The sequence below is a fragment of the Grampus griseus genome (genome assembly GCF_964374135.1).
Source record: "Grampus griseus genome assembly, chromosome: X".
In the NCBI taxonomy this organism is placed as follows: Eukaryota; Metazoa; Chordata; class Mammalia; order Artiodactyla; family Delphinidae; genus Grampus; species Grampus griseus.
In genome coordinates, this window is record NC_138999.1 from 20,395,550 (window position 1) to 20,416,253 (window position 20,704).

At 39.5% G+C, this 20,704-nt stretch overlaps 1 protein-coding gene across 4 annotated transcripts in view; it reads left to right on the forward strand.

Moving 5' to 3' along the window:
• Positions 1–20,704, forward strand: part of ZFX (zinc finger protein X-linked) — a 57,608-nt gene that overhangs the window by 16,782 nt on the left and 20,122 nt on the right. For 2 of the 4 annotated variants that reach the window (XM_082681795.1, XM_082681794.1), the window contains exons 2-3: positions 11,428–11,516; positions 14,260–14,829. In XM_082681795.1, coding sequence (XP_082537921.1) covers positions 11,456–11,516; positions 14,260–14,829 — 631 coding nt within the window. In that variant the 5' untranslated portion in view covers positions 11,428–11,455. Of the gene's footprint in view, positions 1–11,427; positions 11,517–12,592; positions 12,648–14,259; positions 14,830–20,704 lie in introns of those variants that run through there. The other 2 variants (XM_082681797.1, XM_082681796.1) reach the window with 2 other exon arrangements.

The following is a 20,704-nucleotide window of genomic DNA, read 5'->3' on the forward strand; positions in this document are numbered from 1 at the left end:
GTATGATCCTTCTAATGTGTTGTTGGATTCTGTTTGCTATTATTTTGTTGAGGATTTTTGCGTCTGTATTCATGAGTGATATTGGTCTGTAATTTTCTTTTTTTGTAGTACCTTTGGTTTTGGTATCAGGGTGATGGTGGCCTCATAGAATGAGTTTGGGAGTGTTCCTTCCTCTGCAATTTTTTGGAAGAGTTTGAGAAGGATGGGTGTTAGCTCTTCTCTAAATGTTTGATAGAATTCACCTGTGAAGCCATCTGGTCCTGGACTTTTGTTTGTTGGAAGATTTTTAATCACGGTTTCAATTTCATTACTTGTGATTGGTCTGTTCATATTTTCTATTTCTTCCTGGTTCAGTCTTAGAAGATTATACCTTTCTAAGAATTTGTCCGTTTCCTCCAGGTTGTCCATTTTATTGGCATAGAGTTGCCTGTAGTAGTCTCTTAGGATGCTTTGTATTTCTGCAGCGTCTGTTGTAACTTCTCCTTTTTCATTTCTAATTTTATTGATTTGAGTCCTCTCCCTCTTTTTCTTGATGAGTCTGGCTAAAGGTTTATCAATGTTGTTTATCTTCTCAAAGAACAAACTTTTAATTTTATTGATATTTGCTATTGTTTTCTTTGTTTCTATTTCACTTATTTCTGTTCTGATCTTTATGGTTTCTTTCCTTCTACTAATTTTGGGTTTTGTTTTTTCTTCTTTGTCTAGTTCCTTTAGGTGTAAGGTTAGATTGTTTATTTGAGATTTTTCTAGTTTCTTGAGGTAGGCTTTTATTGCTATAAACTTCCCTCTTAGAACTGCTTTTGCTGCCTCCCATAGGTTTTGGATCATTGTGTTTTCAAAAAATGGTAAATTCGTTTTGTAAAAAGAATTGAGGAGGCTTTCCTCCTGTGTTCAGCTAGCTTTGGGAAAAGCCTAGAGCTTTTTGAAAGGGTAACAGACATCTCCCCCCCCCCCATTTTATGGTGATTGGGTTCTCTATCTCTTATTGAGTTAATGCTTGTAAATTAACATTTCTCTTCAGTGTGCTAGCATAGAATTATAGACTGTTTTCTTACAAGTTTTTTACTTTTCCTGTATCTATGTGTTTTTTTCTTTATTTCAAATTATGTATGTTTGTGCTTCTCCCCAGTTTCCTCCTCCCTTTTCGATTATTATCTAGTAGTAGTTTCCTATGTCCCCAAATCCCTGAAAAAAGCAGGCATGGATTTTGTTGGGGCGGGGTGGCGGGGAGTGCAATGTAAATTAGCTGATTCCCTAGCTTTGCTCCAGAGAATGATCATGGGATTAATGCTGCTGATACTCTACCTGGCGCTGATACTCAGTGGAGCATGCCCATTGTTGGTCATGTGAGAAATAGGTGGGGGGGGGGGGATTAGATGAAGGTAGTCAAAAGGTACAAACTTCCTGTTATAAATAAATACTAGAGATGTAATGTGCCGTATGATGAAGGTAATGAACACTGCTCTATGTTATATATGAAAGTTGTTAAGAGTAAATCTTGAGAGTTCTCATTACAAGGAGAAGAATTTTTTTTCTGTTTCTTTAATGTTGTATCTATATGAGATGATGGATATTCACTAAACCTATTATGGTAGTCATTTCATGGTGTATGTAAGTTAAATCATTATGTTATACATCTTACACTTATAGAATATGGAATGTCAGTTATATCTCAGTAAAACTGGAAAAAAAAGATGAGCAAACAGGGAAAGAAAAAAAGAAGCAGGTCTGCAGGTGTATTGCAAACCAGCCCTTTCATTGTCCAGCCTGTTCTTTTTTTGTTTGTTTTATGATTAAAGGATTTATTAAGTTATAGGTACAAAACATACTGCTAATTGTATTAGCAGAGGATCAGTGTAAAAATGCTCCATAACTTTGCAAATGTCAGTTTAAAAATTTTGTTACAGTTGTTGAAAGGCCTGATATTATATTCTTGCCAGTATTTAAAATGTACAGAGAACATTGTTAGTGTCAGCATTGAGTTTACAGAGCCTAACAGACCCAAAGTGATGTATTTAGGAAGAGCAATAATAGGAAGCATGTGTGTTCATGTAGGTGAGGGAAAGTGTAGGGTATTAGGTTACTATTTTGGTGCATATATATAGAATCTAAAAAAAAAAAAAAAAGATTCTGACGAACCTAGGGGCAGGTCAGGAATAAAGACCCAGACGTAGAGAATGGACTTGAGGACATGGGGTGGGGGGAGGGTAAGCTGGGACGAAGTGAGAGAGTAGCATTGACATATATACATTACCAAATGTAAAATAGCTAGCTAGCTGGAAGCAGCTGCATCGCACAGGGAGATCAGCTCAGTGCTGTGTGACCACTTAGTTCTAGTTGTGGCAAGCAGGGCTTCTCATTGTGGTGTCTTCTCTTGTTGCAGAGCGCGGGCTTCAGTAGTTGTGACTTATGGGCTCTAGAGCGCAGGCTCAGTATTTGTGGTGGACGGGCTTAGTTGCTCTGCAGAATGTGGGATCTTCCCGGACCAGGGCTTGAACCCGTGTCCCCTGCACTGTCAAGTGGATTCCTAACCACTGCGCCACCAGGGAAGCCCAGAAATTAACCTTTTAAAAATTTCCCCTGACGGTTTTATTTAGTTTAACTCTTCTGTGTATTGTGTAGTTTAAATTAATCTCCATATTATGTCAAAACAGTCTCCATCCTTTGATCACATCAAGTGTTTCACAAAGTCCACTCCAGTATACCTCACCTAAAGGTGGTTATTAGAGGAAATCATGTGAGTAGGATTTCTGTTCAGAGTGTCAGCAAAAGCTGATAAACTAAACTATTTTTTTAAAACTTCAAAAACAGTGATCCAAGGAGATTTGTTAGACATTATGATATACAGTAGAGTTTTATGTGATGAACGTGGATAAATTATTGAGTACATTAAATAGCAGTATTTCATAAAGGAGGCCGTACTACTTTACATAACAAAAACTAGGTAGAAAGCGTATGCACTTCCTGGGACTTCCCTGGTGGCGCAGTGGTTAAGAATCCGCCTGCCAATGCAGGGGACACGGGGGTCGAGCCCTGGTCCGGGAAGATCCCACATGCCGCAGAGCAACTAAGCCCGTGAGCCACAGCTACTGAGCCTGCGTGCCACAACTACTGAAGCCCACGTGCCTAGAGCCCATGCTCTGCAACAAGAGAAGCCACTGCAATGAGAAGACCGCGCACCGCAACGAAGAGTAGCCCCCACTCGCCGCAACTAGAGAAAGCCCGCGCGCAGCAACGAAGACCCAATGCAACCAAAAATTAAAAAAAAAAAGTATATATAAAGAAAAAAAGGGTATGTACTTCCTAACATCAAGCTATAGTCTTAAAGACAAAGGCATTTAAAAAGTGTAGTGCTTAGTGTTTGTAGCACATCAATGCAACTAACTTCAGAGGGTGTTTTGGCAACTCTTTAAAAATTTTCTTTACATTTTTTATTTTTAAAGCACTTTGTTGAGGTATGATTGACATATAAAAGCTTTACACATTTAATGTATACGTTTGATGAGTTTGGGGATAAGTATACACCTGAGAAATCATCACCACCAGCAAAGCCATAAACATTCATCACCTCACAAAGTTTACTCCCACCCTGTCATCATCATTGTCTTCTTCTGCCTCTTCTTCCTCTTCCCCTCCTTCTCCCTTTCCTTCTCCATCTTAGTAAGAACACTTAACATAAGATGTACCCTTTTAGCAAAATTTAAGTGTGCAGTACAGTATTGTTAGCTATAGACACTATGCCATATAGAGGATCTCCAGAACTCTGTATCCTTTGGACATTATCTCTCCAACTTCTCTTCCTTTTTAACCCCTGGGAGCTACCATTCTTCTCTCTGCTTCTCTGAGTTTGTTTTAGAGTCCACATATAAGTGAGGTCATGCAGAATGGTTTTTTTTCCCTGTATCTGGCTAATTTCACTTAGCATAATGTCCTCTTCCATCCATCTTGTCACAAACGATGGAATTTTAAGGCTGAATAATATCCCACTGTATGTATATATCACATTTTCTTTATCCATTCATCTGTCAATGGACATTTAGGTATTTTGGCAACTCAATCTGAACGTGAATAGGGGCTTTGGAAAAATAAGACTTTAAGAAAGCTTGTCATTTTAGGTCCAAATATTTTATTTCCTATTTAAAAGCTCTTTAAAAATTTTTTTATAAAATTTGAAGTATAGTTAATTTGCAATGTTGTGTTAGTTTTAGGACCAAATTGTAATAGATTTTGGAAGTTCGAACTCTTAGACTTTAAACAAACAAAACCTTGAAATTACTGATTGGCTCAAATGGTTTTATGGAAAAAACTAATTTGTAACAAAAACTTGGCATTGAATTTTTGAGCAAAGTGTACAAAAGTTCCAAGTAGGACAGGGCAAGGAAGGACGGGGCTCTGACATTTACAACAGGAAGCATTTTCTCTTCCTCTTCTTGGCACAGAGGGTGGGCAAGGTTTTTTGAAAATAAAATACTGTATTAGGGAGTAGAATTTTAATTAAAGCTATTAACTTAATCTTATTAATTATATATATCTTTCCTTATTTTTTGAATGTTTGATCTGTCAGGTGTTGATAAGAGTTGTAACTTTTCACTACTATTGATTTTTTTTCAGTTTCTATCATAGTTTTTTTGCTTTTACATATTTCCATGCTGTTTTGACACATACAAATTCATAATGACTTCAAATTCAAGATAGACTAGAGAAGACACAAATTTATTTTTACTTCCTTTTGAAATCACATTGAGGAAGAAGTATAAAAATTCAGAGAAAAAAGAAAACCTGAGAGGTATGCCACTTGTAGACCAGAATATGATGAATTTCTGGTTGAATAAAGCAATTGGGAATCAGTTAATGGCAAAGCCCTAGCGAGCTTAGTGAACCTGTGGCCCTATTTGGAAAGTTGGAAGGACCATCCCAAAATTGTCATTCTGTCTTTTCCCCAGTGTCAAAAGTGGGGACATCCTAGGATAAAGAGCAAGCCATGGGCACAGCCAGATTATTAAAGTTATGGAAAGCCAAGCCTTTTACTTATCAGTATAGATGTCTCTAGTGGTTTTCCTCCTGAGCCAATGCCAAAAATTTGGCTCTCTGAATTGCAAATTCATCTATAGGAAATTCCAAAGTGGGTACTGTGGGGAGAAAGTTAAGGGCAGTGCTTTAGGTAGCTTGTGGTATCCTGAGGGATATCGGACCTCCAGTACCTGCAAGATGGGCTACTCATCCACCATAAAGGAAAGGCTGGTTAGTTACATGGTTCCTTTGTCTCCCTTGACCGCATTCTAGACAGGACTCCTTTGGTCAGAACTTAGGTTCATTGCTAGGCAAACAGGGATTCTCACTTGGGCTGAGGAAATACAGCCCAGCTATCAGAATGTAACTCTAGACCTTCATCTACAAATATGAATGGACAACCTGTAAGAACCGTGCTTTTGAGGAAAACCATCAGTCTGAAAGAGAGGCACCAAATTCAACAAACTGAGTAGTGAAACAGCAGAGGAGACAGGTTAATATAGGGTACAGAATAAACTTTAAAATTCTCAGAGATATTTGAGAAGATACAGTATCCACTGAAAAAAAGATTGCTGTGAAAAAGAAACTAAGCTTATTTTGGAATTAAAACATGATCTTTTAAGTAAAAATTCAGTAGATGGAGTGAAGATCAAATTAGCTTAGAAGGAAGAGTTTAGGGATTCTGAGAATATAATAGAAAGACAAAGAAAATACAGGAGAAGAAGTTAAAGCAATATGGAGGCTAGATTTAGGAGTTCTTACATCCTATAATGGAAATTCTAGTAAGAATGAACAGAGAAAATGGAAGCAAGTATTGAAACAGAAGAAAATTTCTTGAGTTCAAGAAGGACTCAAATCTTTTGATTGGAAGATTCCCACTGGGTTCTGGATGTAAGACCACCAGAGCTTGTTAGAGTGGTAGCAGTGAAAATAAAGGGGACATGATGAATTTAAGAGTGGATGACTGTGAGACATTTAAGGGCTGAATTGGTAAGAGAAGTGAAATAGCATTCCAGATTTGAAAATTAGATATCTGAAGCAATGATAGCTGCATTTCCCACATTGAACAATGTGGGAAAAAATTCATAGCTTAAGAGGGAAGATATTAATCAGGCTTTAAGTGTAAATTTTCACCAGTTCCAGTTTCCTTCTAAGAAAAATTCTGTTACAGGTGGATCTGCTTTTGTTTCTGTTTCCTGTAGCTTGAGCAATTCCATCTGATCTGTATGATACAGTTTGGTTTTCTGAGCATGGCTTAAGGAGAGGAACTAGAGTCAAGTCATAAAATTAAAAGGCATGGCGTTTTGGGAAGACCAAAAGCAGACAAATGATTCTTGTATGCTTATGACAAAAAGCAAAGTGAAAATATAAGCCACCTTCCCCGAGAGGGAGATCGTGAAAGTGTCTAGGCATCAAAAGATATATTATCAGCAAGGTGGTTTGTGACCACCTAGAGGGGTGGGATAGGGAGGGTGGGAGGGAGGGAGACGCAAGAGGGAAGAGATATGGGAACATACGTACATGTATAACTGATTCACTTTGTTATAAAGCAGAAACTAACACACCATTGTAAAGCAATTATACTCTAATAAAGATGTTAAAAAAATTATATTCATTATCCCAGATTTAAGACAGATAAAATGCCACTGCTATAGCTATTAACTTGGCATGGTATTTTTATTGCTTTATTTTGAAGAATTGAAGACAATTATTGTGAATTTTCTGAGTTTCTCTCAAACCGATATTTCCCTTAAAATGGTACGTTTTTCTGTTGTGAATTCTTCCATAGCATTTTTAGGATCATGACTCCTGCATCTGGGAAGGGAATATATTACGGAGCTTAAGGTGAGAGTGACGTCCCAGAAGTATTTTGGGGGCATTTGATAATCAGACTGAACATTAGTATGTGTTCGCCCACAGCGTTAGGTTCTTGGTTCTCTGAATGGTTCTGCTTATTTGTCTTCAGATTCAACTGTTCTCTGGGCTTGGTTCTTGCAGCAGAGGTAGGGGCACTTTGCATTACGTCATCAGCTTGCGCTCCCCACCCTTACTTTATGACAGTCCTGAGAACTTTCCTGAGTAGGTTCTATCCTAAGAACATTGGTTTCATTCTGGTTGTGAGAGAGATTTACTTCTAACCCCACAGGGATTACAAAGTTGAAGTATAGTCATCTCTGCTTAGAAGTTCAAAACATGTTTTTTTCTGATTTGAGTTTTTATGACAAAATAGAAGGAAAAATAACCAGTCAAAACTGTTTGTTGAACAACTATTGCTTACCTGAGTCAAAATAAGATGAGTGGACACCCTCCATTTGGGCCAGAATATCTGTTAGGAAATGGGTATGATGTGAAATGTTGGGAAATAAGTGTGTTATGGTAGCTTGGGTTAATATTTTAGAGCACCCTGAATTTTGGGGAACTGCTGAAGCTTTCTGAGCAGGGGAGTGCCATGATCAAAGCAGTACTTCCGAGGATTAGTCTGCCCACAGATTGCAGCAATGCCCTGGCATTTGGCACCAGCCCTTAGTTGTAGGTTCCTGGTCATTTGTTGTGGGAGTGGCAGAAAGCGAAAGGCCAGTTGAGAGGCTATTTTTGTTCCCTGGGGATCAGGAAATATGAAGCTGAGAGTGAATGGTGACAGTGGGAGTAAAAAGGGACAGATTCCTGGGAAGTTGTGGAGAAGGGAGGGACAGTCTGACAACCTGACGGAATATAAGCAGGGAAGAAGGAAAAGGCCTTAGTGGTCATGTCAGGAGAAAGCAAGGTTTTTTCCTGATGAAAATGTTCAGCATGGGACTTCTCTGGGTGTATAGTGGTTAAGAATCTGCCTGCCAATGCAGGGGACATGGGTTCGATCCCTGGTACGGAAGGATCCTGTATGCCGTGGAGCAGCTAAGCATGTGCGCTACAACTGTTGAGCCTGCACTCTACAGCCCTCGAACCACAACTACTGAGCCCACGGGCCACAGCGCTGAGCCCAGGCGCTGCAACTACTGAAGCCCCTGTGCTCTAGGGCCCGCGTGCAGCAGCTACTGAGCCCACGTGCTGCAACTGTTGAAGCCTGGGCGCCTAGAGCCCGTGCTCCACAACAAGAGAAGCCACTGCAATGAGAAGCCCGCGCACCGCAATGAAGAGTAGCCCCCACTCGCCACAACTAGAGAAAGCCTGTGCACAGCAACGAAGACCCAACGGAGCACCCACCGCCAAAAAAAAAAGATGTTCAGCAGACAGTCTGGTGGAAGTGCTAGGTCCTACCCTGAGTATGTGGATTTGGGGAATCATCTTTGTGTAAATGCTAGTTGAAACCCTGGAATAAAGAAAAAGAAGAGAAGAGGGCTGAGTGTCCCACCCTGGGCAGGGTTGCAGTAGTGGGAGAGGAGCAGCAGAGTAAACAGCAGTTGGGAAGATGGGAAGAGGAATAGGATGTCACTTAAACTGAGGTAGGAGAGAATTTCAAAATCGAGGGAATTATCCATCAAACTCTAGTAGAAAAGCTGAGAAAAGGAGTTATTGTGCAGGTGGAGAATTCTTAGAGTTGATGGGTTTGGGTTTATGTAGGGAAATTGGGGAGAGGAGCCTTAAATACTTTAAGGAACCCCATTTATTGCCTTCTAAATTGGCTTGATTTCATGTATACTATGCCATTATGCTTAGAAAATTAGCTTATGTTTATCATTTTGTAATTACATTTTTAAAAGGGGAGAAAGAGTTATGGCTATAGGTGATTTTGATGGGGACAGAGCAGTGACAGCTTATTCAGAGCATGTACATTTTCCATTTTTTATAGTTGAAATTTTTTTTGTTTTTTGGTCCTTTTGTTTGAAGCACTTTGAGTAAATAACGTCAAACATGCTCTTTCCTGAAAATGAATAGAATATGTCTCAGAGTTGACAAGCTGAAAATCTGTTTTTTATATTAACATTAATTAAATGAGTTTCTCATGGATATTTCATTAAGGAGTATATATATGTATATAAATGCAAGTTTGGCATCTGAAAATAAGACATAAATAATCATAATTTACAGCCAACAAGTAGAGTCAGGGAAAAAAGATAAAGTGCTATAGAAATTCAGAGAGGGGAGAGATTATTTTCAGCTTTTTCTTGTGTGTCGGGGGAAGGGGACTTGGGGGAAGATCCAAGCAGAGATGATAGGGGAAAGGTGTTCTGGGTAGAAGAAACCCTGAGGCAAATATAGAGTTTGGATGTTATGTGGACATGGGGCATTTTTGTTTGGTTGAAGTGTGTTCATATGGTGGTCGGGCGAGGTGCTTGAAGGAGAGTTAGGGAAGATAATGAGAGAAAGATAGTTTGCAGCTGGAACTTAGAAGATGGCAGGAGTTTCAACTTTATTTGCAGGCAGCAGGGAGCCATTAAACATTTTTTGAACAGAGGCCTGATATCACCTGGCTGATGCTTTAGAAAAATGATTCTTGTTGTTGTTATTTGAAATTTTAGTAAGCAGCATGCGGCACTTATATCATCAGCAAAAAGTGATAAAAGTAAAAGAAAGATGCATCTAATAGAACCATTTAGGTTGGATTAGAAAGTGAGAAAGTAGAGATAAGGAAACCAGTGAGGGAGGAGGTTTATGTAATATTTGCAACATGAGTAAGCCCTAATCCCTGATGTGTGCTCTTTGAAGCAATGATTAGTACTAAGTAGTATATTATTTGATTGGGTTTTTTTGTTGTAAGTTTTTGGCTTAAGTAGAAAAGGAATCAGTAAGGTCATTGGGGTGGCTTGCAAAAACTCAAGGTAGACTGTAGCTGGACCTCAGAAAGGTCTAGAACCAGGAGCTAAAAAGCTATTATTGGTAAGCCTCCCTTCCCTGCTCCCTCTCCTCTATTTCTCAGGGCATTCACTGGATTCTTCTTCTTCTTCTTATTTTTTTTTTTTGCGGTATGCGGGGCTCTCACTGTTGTGGCCTCTCCCGTTGCGGAGCACAGGCTCCGGACGCGCAGGCTCAGCGGCCATGGCTCACGGGCCCAGCCGCTCCGCGGCATGTGGGATCTTCCCGGACCGGGGCACGAACCCGTGTCCCCTGCATCGGCAGGCGGACTCTCAACCACTGCGCCACCAGGGAAGCCCTCTTTTTATTATTTACTTGTAAACGTTATCTCACTAGTCTAAGCTGAAGTTGGAAAATGGCCTTCCTCACTTCGTATGTTCCAGCCGCCAGGAGAGGAGAGGGGAGAGACAGAGACAGAGAAAGATAGACTGAGTGACCTTTGCTCATGGTTTCGATTCTCGGAGATAGGACTTTGATTTTATTGTGCTCAAAGATGAACTTATTTTTACCGTTTTATAGTTAGTGCCAATCAACTATGGCCAGGAGAGTATAAATACACTGCAGGAATTTACTTCTCTAGATTGGGGGATTAGTTTTTTGTATTTTTTTTTTGTGTGTGGCTTATTTATTTATTAAAAAAATTTTTTTTTTTTTTTGGCTGCACCGGGGCTTCGTTGCTGCGTACGGGCTTTCTCTAGTTGTGGCGAGTGGGGGCTACTCTTCGTTGCTGTGCGTGGACTTCTCATTGTGGTGGCTTCTCTTGTTGCGGAGCACGGGCTCTAGGTGCATGGGATTCAGTAGTTGTGGCATGCGGCCCCAGTAGTTGTGGCCCACAAGCTCTAGAGCGTAGGCTCAGTAGTTGTGGCACACGGGCTTAGTTGCTCTGCGGCATGTGGGATCTTCCCGGACCAGGACTTGAACCTGTGTCCCCTGCATTGGCAGGCAGATTCTTAACCACTGCGCCACCAGGGAAGCCCGATTGGGGGATTAGTTAAGAGGTCATTGTAAGTTAGGCAGAAATCCCAAAGGGTGTTTACTGTAATTATGCACTTCGAATCTTTAACCATTGTTTAACGTACTGGTTGAAAAATAGCAAACTACATTAAATTCAGAGAAGCAATATGAAAATTGTGCAGGAATTTCCTCCCGATAAGCTACAGAGTATAAATTGAACCTTAATAAAGCCGGTTACCCTTGTGGGAGTGAGGAGTATACAGAGTGAGAGGAGACCAGAGTGCTGGGGTGCTGGAAATGTTCTCTGGCTTGATCTGGGTAGAGTAGTGATTACACAGATTTATGCATGTGTCAGAATGCATCAAGACGTTTGCAGTGTGTATGTATGTACGTATGTATGTATGATGTATGTAAGCAATATCTCAAAAAGTCGAGGCAAAGCTGACTTATTTGATTTATCCACCTTTCCTTGTCATATAGATGCCCATGTATCATTATGTTTTTGGCAATTTAATTTTAACTTTTCCCTTTTATTTCAGATAGACACATTTTTGATAGATGTTCATCTGTCACATAATTTTTGGTGTTTCAGAAATGTAAATAGTATGATGACATTTTTTAATACATATATTTAAAAAAGTAATACTTGGTTTACTTTTTCACCTAATTTAGGAGCTGTGACTGATGAGAATTAAAGGCCATGGATGAAGATGGACTTGAATTACAACCACAAGAGCCAAACTCATATTTTGATGCAACAGGTATAACTACTGGGGTTGTTCCACTTCCCACCTACCAGATTTGGAGTTGGTTGTCAAGTGGAAAAATTGCTAGACGCTGTCATTGATATTTACACTTAGGTATCTTGTTATCCTATCAAGCTTACAGATGTTAAAGTGAGTATATTATTATTCCCCTTCTTAAAATTTGGCTCCCTCATAACCAACACTCATATTCTTGTCAGTAACAGCAACATTATCAAAACCTTAGTGTTTACTTCAGTCCTGTTAAAGTTCTCCCTTCGAAAATATTCCTTGCTTACATCTCTTCATTCTACTTTCTTCCACATAGACCATTACCCGGCAGGTAAAGTATAAACCTAAGGCCCTCCATGTTCTGACCCCATCCTACTTTTAAAATCCTCTCTCTCGCAAGTTAGCAAAAGGAGTCTTACCTCACTCTCCAAACTGTACAAGGAGAATTAAATTTATGAAGTTCTAAAAATGGGAAAAAAGTATTCACAATTTTGGATTACTCATGGTTCCAGTTATGTAACATAATGAAGTGATTATGCTAGGTTTTGTAATATAAAATGGTTTTGTATCACACTAATTAGCTACCCTTATAAATAAAACGTTAATGAGTTTTCCATTGGACTTGAAATGACTGTATTGCATACTAAAGAAATAGCAATTAACTTTATCAGGAAATTAAATATTAGCGATTTTTAATTTTAACTCTTCTTTAATCTCTAAGTCTATTGGGGGTTTATGTATTTTTCTTAACAATTTGGGAGAGTCTTTTGACTCACATTTGGTAATTTCAGCTTGATAATGATAAATGCAAAGTTTTGATTCTTTCTTCTTTAGAACATGAAGTATAATTAATGTGCTTGAAAGAGAGACTAAACTCTTTGGAGAAAAAAGCACACCATTTACTAGCTTAATGTTGCCACAAGCAAGCCTGGATCCTGGGCTAAGGGGTAGATTGAAGGGCTGTTGCATTTTAGCCCTGATTGTTAACACTTATGGTGTTTGTTTATCTTTGAGCAAGTCACTTAATCTGCCAGGGCCTCCATTTTCATGTGTCCTAATAATAATGAAACCTTTCATTACAGTTTTTCAGAACACTTCCCATATATTCCCATTTGATCATCACAGCAGTCCTGTGAGGTATGCATGGCAGATACTACTGTCCTCATTCCACTGATGAGGAAACCGAAACTCAGAGGTTAAATGACTTGCCCAAGGTCACAAAACTAATAAGTGTCCAAATCCTGCTCTCTGATTTAGATTTTTCTAACCAGTACTCTTGCCACTAAATACTTTCATCTTCATGTCTGCAAAATGGAGATTACAGTGATCTGTTGCTTGATGTTAATATTGAGAATATTGAAAACAGTATAAAGCATTTTGTAGAAGTTCTGTGGGAATTAAAGCAAGCACTCTCTATTATTTCTAGGTGTAAATAAAATGGATATTAACTGGCTTTAAGATTTCTTACATTTTTAAAGGTTCTTTGGCCCTTGTTGATTATTTGTGTTTGTTTAAAAAAAAAAAGCCATGTGTCTCTCTGAGGGCCTGGCCATTGACACAGAGTCATTGAGTTAGGCAGCTGCTTGGACTCAGCCTGGTCTGAGTCACATCCAGAAGCACTAATCGACTGAATAGCTTTTTAGGTAAGACTTTTATAAAATATTGTTTGCTTTTCTCTGGATCAGGAGCCAAGGTACCAGATTTGTTTTATTTTATCTTGCATTATGTTTTTGGCAAGGATATCTGATTTCGATTCTCATTTGTGGCATTTATTCAGAGTAGTATTTACTGAGCACCATAACCTGTGCAAACTGTGTGATCTTGGTGAAGTCATTTAATCTCACTGGGCTTCAATTGATTCAACCCTCTACCTTCACTTGTTAACTGCAGAGTGGACTAGAGTAGGGTTTCTTATGTTCTGAGGAAGTGCCAGGGGGATTGGCATATGGGGGGATGGGAGGAAGGTGAATGGAGGTGGACTACCCTGGTGAGGTTGGGGCAGGCCCCACTCCAACTAACCTCACCTTCCATTGCTCCAGAGCAACTGCACTTTTATTCATTTTATCTGTCTACAGAGGCTCCTTAACCAGTTGTCTTTCTCTTTAACTGTGGCCTTCTAGCCCTCTTTTTATTTATGGCCCGATTCTTTTTATATTCTAGATTCGGAGGATAGTTTCTGAATTTCCATAATCATAAATGGAGGATATTGGTGGGATATTGTTCTAGAACAAAGGAGGAGAAAGGGGAAATGAAGGGAAGTAAAAGAAAACATGGGAGAGATGGACAGGAGAAAAAAATATGAGTTGAAAGAGAGATGGAGCAAGAAGGGAAAGAAGTGAAAAACATATAATGAAGGAAAATGGTATATTTGCCACCTGAAGTTGCTTTACTTATTAATTTTTATAATCATCCCTTAAGTACCTATGCATATGGGTTTAGTTTTAGTCAGCCTAGAATATTACTTTCATGAATATACTTTTGTGTGTGTGACTGCCTCATTTACTTTGTTTTTCTTTTATTTCCTTACCTGTTAATTGATTTGGGATGAGTATAAACGTTCTTGTATTAAGAATTTCTATTTCTGATATGATTCAAAAATAGATTATCTCTATTTCTTTAATCTATCTTAATGTTTGAGACAACTGAGGAGCTAGTTTGTTTTCCTGGTAGAAATTAAGTAACATTTATATTAATTGAGGTAGTCATGCTTGTCTACCTGAAATTTGTGATTTTAATTTTTTTTTTTAAGGAGCTGATGCTACACACATGGATGGTGATCAAATTGTTGTGGAAGTACAAGAAACTGTTTTTGTTTCAGATGTTGTGGATTCAGACATAACTGTGCATAACTTTGTTCCTGATGACCCAGACTCAGTTGTAATCCAAGATGTTATCGAGGACGTTGTTATAGAAGATGTTCAATGTCCAGATATCATGGAAGAAGCAGATGTATCTGAAACAGTCATCATTCCTGAGCAAGTGCTGGACTCAGATGTAACCGAAGAAGTTTCTTTAGCACATTGCACAGTCCCAGATGATGTTTTAGCTTCTGATATTACTTCAGCCTCAATGTCTATGCCAGAACACGTCTTGACGAGTGAATCCATACATGTGTCTGATGTTGGACATGTTGAACACATTGTTCATGATAGTGTCGTAGAGGCAGAGATCGTCACTGATCCTCTGACAGCTGACGTAGTGTCAGAAGAAGTATTGGTAGCAGATTGTGCCTCTGAAGCAGTCATAGATGCCAATGGGATTCCTGTGGACCAGCAAGATGATGACAAAAGCAACTGTGAGGACTACCTTATGATTTCTTGTAAGTCTTGGGGTACAGTGGTTGTCAAAGGTGTTTTTGAAGGCTGTCTAACTTATATCAGGGGTGAAATTTTCTTGACTTCTATAAAACTAAATCTCATGGACCTTCCTTCATTGTTGTTTCAGTTTGGAGCCTGTAAGATAACTCAAAATTAAGAAAAGTGGAATGGTACAGAGTAGAATCATTTCTCTGTAAGGACACAGTAGAAAGATGAGATTTCTTCAGTCTAGAGATCAGAGATTGAAAGGACTAGAACTGAACTTTGTGAAATCATGAAGGATGTGATTAGGCTGTTACCAGCCTTCATTAGAATTAGGAACCCTCTTGAAACTTAAAAGGAGTTCAACTTAGAGAAAAATATATACCCAAACTACGTATATTCTTGTATATGGATGTACAGTACTACTTATGTAATACTATGTACTATGTAAAATGCTCTTTATGTAACAGATAGCATGGAAAAGAGCTCTGGCATAGTATTTAAACAAATATTCCAAAACATGATTTCAAGTATGATGGACTCATACTAGGTTATTGAAGAAAGGTAAGGTGTTTTGGAACACACCTCTAACATCTGGGAGAACAGCTATGTCTTCTTACAATGTATTTCTTGGTACCACTTTCAGAGATCCTGAGGATCCTAATCCTCAGTTGGATAGACCACAGTTCTGACCCAGTATGGAAATTCTGATTATGCCTTTAGGAACTAAACTTCAGACAAATAAAGACTCACAGGCTATTTGCTTATATAAATGCACGAGACCATTTGCTTTGCTTAAATACCTGTTATAAAACAGGAATTTAATATAAAATATTGGAGCCCACCAGCATTTTAGGAAATACCTTTTTTTTTTTTGCGGTACGCGAGCCTCTCACTGTTGTGGCCTCTCCCGTTGCGGAGCACAAGGCTCCGGACGCGCAGGCTCAGCGGCCATGGCTCACGGGCCCAGCCGCTCCGCGGCATGTGGGATCCTCCCGGACCGGGGCACAAACTCGTGTCCCCTGCATCGGCAGGCGGACCCTCAACCACTGCGCCACCAGGGCAGCCCAGGAAATACCTTTTAAAAGTTCTTAAGATTTTGGAAATCAGAGAGTTCTTCGTGTAAAGAGGAGGAAAATGCCTTCATTCAACACGTGTTTACTGTGCCCCTACTATGTGTCAGACATTTTTGTAGATAGTACAAATATGGATATGTGCTAAATAAAAATTACACAGGGCTTCCCTGGTGGCGCAGTGGTTGAGAGTCCGCCTGCCGATGCAGGGGACATGGGTTCGTGTCCCGGTCCGGAAAGGTCCCACATGCCGCGGAGCAGCTGGGCCCGTGAGCCATGGCCGCTGAGCCTGCGCGTCCGGAGCCTGTGCTCCGCAACGGGAGAGGCCACAACAGTGAGAGGCCCGCGTAACGCAAAAAAAAAAAAAATAAAATAAAAATAAAAATAAACTTACACAAACCATTGTCCTTGGAGAGCTTACAGTGTACAGTGGGAGAGAAAGATAGCTTACACTGTGATGCAGAGGTGTGACTAAATTGCTGTGGAGACAGAATGGAGTTGCTGACCTTTGACCTCAAGGATGAGTTCCTAGTTTTGCAGGATGAAGAAGGACATGGATAGGAGGGAGCCATTCTAGGCAAATGGTATATAGTATGTCAAAAAGGTCTTGACTTCTGTTGGGAATAATGGGAACTTTAGGATGTACTCATATCTTTGTGCACTTTCTGTTTATTTACTTAAAATAAATTTCTAGAAATAATATTGCTGGATCAGAGAGTATACATATTTATAAGTCTGGTTATATTTGCCTCGGTATTTTGCCTAATATAATTCCTTCCACCAAGTTTATGAGAATGTCCCTTTCCCTACACTCTGACCAACATAGGGTATTGTTTTCCATTTTAACTTTTGCCACTCTGACAAGGAAAAATGTAATATCCTGTTTCAAGTTTGAATTTATTTTAGGAAGGTAATCCTGGTAGTAGAAGTTGGAATGGTTCCTACATGAGAGAAGTTGGAATGGTTCCTACATGAGATAAAGAAGATCCTAAGTACCTTCATAGTAATGGGAGTAGAGCAGGGGAACTGGATTTAAGAGAGATTAGGAAGTAAAATGAATGCGATTTGGTGATAGATAGAATAGGGGTAAGGATTTGAGGGAGAAAGAATTCAAGGAGGACACTAAGGTTTCTGCCATGGGAGATTGGGTGCCTGGTTATGCCATTACCTGGGAGGAGGAATAGATTTGTTGGAAAGAAAATGTTTCAGGACCTGTTAAAAGTTTAGGTTGCTTGCTGGGGACAATCTGGTGGATGTTTTCTGTAGGCAGTTGAAAATATGAATTTGGTGATTCTGAGAGAGTTTGTGACTAGAGGAAGAAATTTGGGACAACGGAATATAGGTAGTACCCTATGTGGAAATGGGTGGTGGTCCCCAGAGAGTGCTTGTCAAATAAGAGTGTCAAGTATGGATCCTTTGGGCATTTAAGAAGTAGGCAGAGAAGAGCCTATGAAAGTCAGGAGGTTTTAGGAAGAGGAAGAGGAGAAAAATCTTTAGAATGTTTTTAACACTGTCAAAGATAAGCAGAATTTCTAAGAGTGTTAGTTACTGAGGAGGGAGTGGGCTTTTTCGTTAGGCAGTTAGGAGGTCATTGATACCTTTTTTTTTTGAATTATCCTTTTTGTTTTATTTTTGTGGGAAGGCAACTTTATTTTTTTTAATTTTTAAATTTTTTATTATTATAACTATTGGGTGTAATATAGGCTCAAGGATGTATTGTACAACATGGGGAATATAGGCAGTATTTTGTAATAACTATAAATGGAAAGTAACCTTAAAAATTGTATAAAAAGTTATTGGTATCTTAATTAGAATAGTTTCAATAAAGCATGGGCCAGTGGAGAAGAGATAGAGGAGATAAGCTGTAATGGATTGAGAAGTTGGTGGAAGTGGTGGAGTAGGTGAAGCAGTTTGTATAAATAGCCGTTTTGGTCAGTGAAGGGACAGAAGCAGCAAGAGTACAGCTTTTGATGGTTGGTTGGATGGTGGAAGTGTGTTGAGCATATATGTAGGTTTACAGGTGCGGGACACAAACAGTTGAACAGAGACTGAAGATATAAGAAGGGCTAACAGTTGGAGCAGGTTCCAGAGCAGAGGAACGGAGTAGGGTCCAGGGCAGTGGTGGAAGGCTGGTAGGTGAGTCCTAGAGAGAAAGAGTCCCCTTCTCTGAGACAGGAAGGCAGTTAAGGATCAGGAAAATTGGAGAGCCTGGGCCTGGGACAGTAAGTTTAAAAGGAGTGTTTGAATGTTGGGAGCTATTTTCTCTGTGTAGCAAATTCACCTGCTAATATAGAAGGACTTGCAGAGGTTGGGTGGGAGTTGAAGGGTAGTGGCAAAGGGTTGAAAAGCCTATGTCGTATGGGGATGGGCCAGGGCAGGAAGCTAAGAACTTATAGATTGCTGAACGAACTGCAGGGGCCAGCTGAGATTGGGAGACCTAAGTTTGTATGTAAGATGCACTATTTAAATGGAAATGCTATTTTTAAATATAACTACCGGATTTTCTATCCCACGACTAGGCAACCCAGGGGCAAGGCTGGAGAAAGGAGGGAATTGGGTTCATTGTGCTTTATGAGGGGCGGAGGATCTGGTGAAATACTTGAGAAAGCACTCTCTGTTCTTGACTTCTCTTTCCCTTTTCTGTCCTTTCTGTCTTAAACTTGTTAGCTAAGGAGTAAAGTTCATGGCATTAGTTCGACCTTCAGCTGCATACTGTCTTTTACCTTTATTACTCTTTTACGAAGTCAACCCTCCAAGAAAGTCATCCAAAAAACCAGACGTTTCGTTAGTAATGGTTGACATAGTGTAGTAGATTCTTGTATTAGAGCTCAGACTTACAAAATTTTTACTAAAAATTTTATTTATAGTCATCTTTTTTTTTAGGCCCTGGGTTTGTGCTAATTGATATAGATTTTAATGTTCCTGAAAAAGTAAATACAGATAGACACAAACTGCTCTTGTACTGTATTTTAGTATATTTTATGTATGTACGTAAAATATGTATTTTAGGGCTTCCCTGGTGGCGCAGTGGTTGAGAGTCCGCCTGCCGATGCAGGGGACACGGGTTCGTGCCCCGGTCTGGGAAGATCCCACATGCCACGGAGCGGCTGGGCCCGTGAGCCATGGCCACTGAGCCTGCGCGTCCGGAGCCTGTCTGTGCTCCACAACGGGAGAGGCCACAACAGTGAGAGGCCCACGTACCGCAAAAAAAAAAAAAAAAAAGATGATAAAGTAGCAAGTAGTAGTGTCATGGGTAGTGTACATTGGCACAAACATTCTTTGTCACAGTATAGCTGCCTTTGAGGTCAGGATGACCTCTTCATCTAGTCTTTGCTCTCTAGATGTTGTGATCGCTTCTAAATTGATTGTATGTTTCTTGAGGACAGGAACTGTCTATTGCATCTTAGCTACTTGTGTATATTTCCCATCAAATCCTTTGGCATATTAGATGTGAAATATTTGTTGAATAAATGAATGCTATAGCTGAAAGTCTGTGGACATCACGCCTCATCCAAGGTATTAATGACACATTTCTTCCCTACCAGTAGCTGTGGCTGTTACTTGGTTCTGGTCGGGCTAGATATGGTGGCACTGCTTTATGGTACTTAGGAGTTTTCTGGCTCTCTGAAAGGTGGGGTGTTTGAATCATCCACTTGTTACTCAAATTGTTTCTTAGTTCTCCATGAATCTGAGATAGCTGCCAGGCATCCCTAATTTCTTTGCAGTGGTCTTCACCCTCCTACAGTTTCACTCTGCAGCTGCATAGTCAAGATGCTATTTTGTGAAACATCAGATTGTACAATAGGGAAAGTTGGAGAAGATCTGGTGATGATGAGTCAGGCACTGCCTTATAACAGCTGCAGGAAACAAAATATTTTTCGGGTGCCTCTGATATTAATATGATCAAGGAAATGTCACTCTAGGTCTTGTTGACATCTCTCATGTCTTTTAATTAGGACAGTTAGGTAGGAGATGAATGGAAGTTAGGTGTTCCTTTCTGATCCTAGATTCAATTTAAGTTTTGAAATAAACTTTTTTTTTTGGTAATAGCTTTTCATACACATAGCATACTGTTCACCCGTTTGAAGTGTGCAATTCAGTGGTTTTTGGTACATTCATAAACTTGTGCAATCATCCTCACGATCAATTTTAGAAATTTTTTCATCTCCCCAAGGAGAAACCCCATATCCTTTAACTATCACTCATATTATCCCTCTCCATCCTCTCCAACTCTAAGCAAGCCCTAATCTACTTTCTGTATTTGCCCACTCTGGACATTTCATATCAGTGATATCCTATAATATGTGGTCCTTTGTGTCTGGCTTCTTTCATCTAGCATAATGTTTTCAACATTCGTCTATGTTGTAGCATGTATCAGTACTTCATTCCTTTTTATTACTGAATAATATTCCATTGTATGGGTATACATTTTAGTCTGTTCATCAGTTAATAAACTTTTGGGTTGTTTCCACTTCTTGGCTGTTAGGACTTCAATCAACATTTGTGTACAAGTTTTTGTTGGATATATGTTTTCATCTCTTTTGAGTATATATGTAGGAGTGGAATTGCTGGGTCATATGGTAATTCTATGTTTAACCTTTTGAGGAACTGCCAGACTGTTTTCTAAAGCAGCTGCACCATTTTACATTCCCACTAGCAGTGAATGAAGATTCCATTTCCTCCACATTCTCTCCAGTACTTGTTAATACTTTTTGGTGATACCATCCTAGTGGATATGAAGTGTGGTATCCTCTTGTGGTTTTGATATACATTTCCCTGATGGTTAATGATGTTGAGCGTCTTTTCACGTGCTTATTGGCCG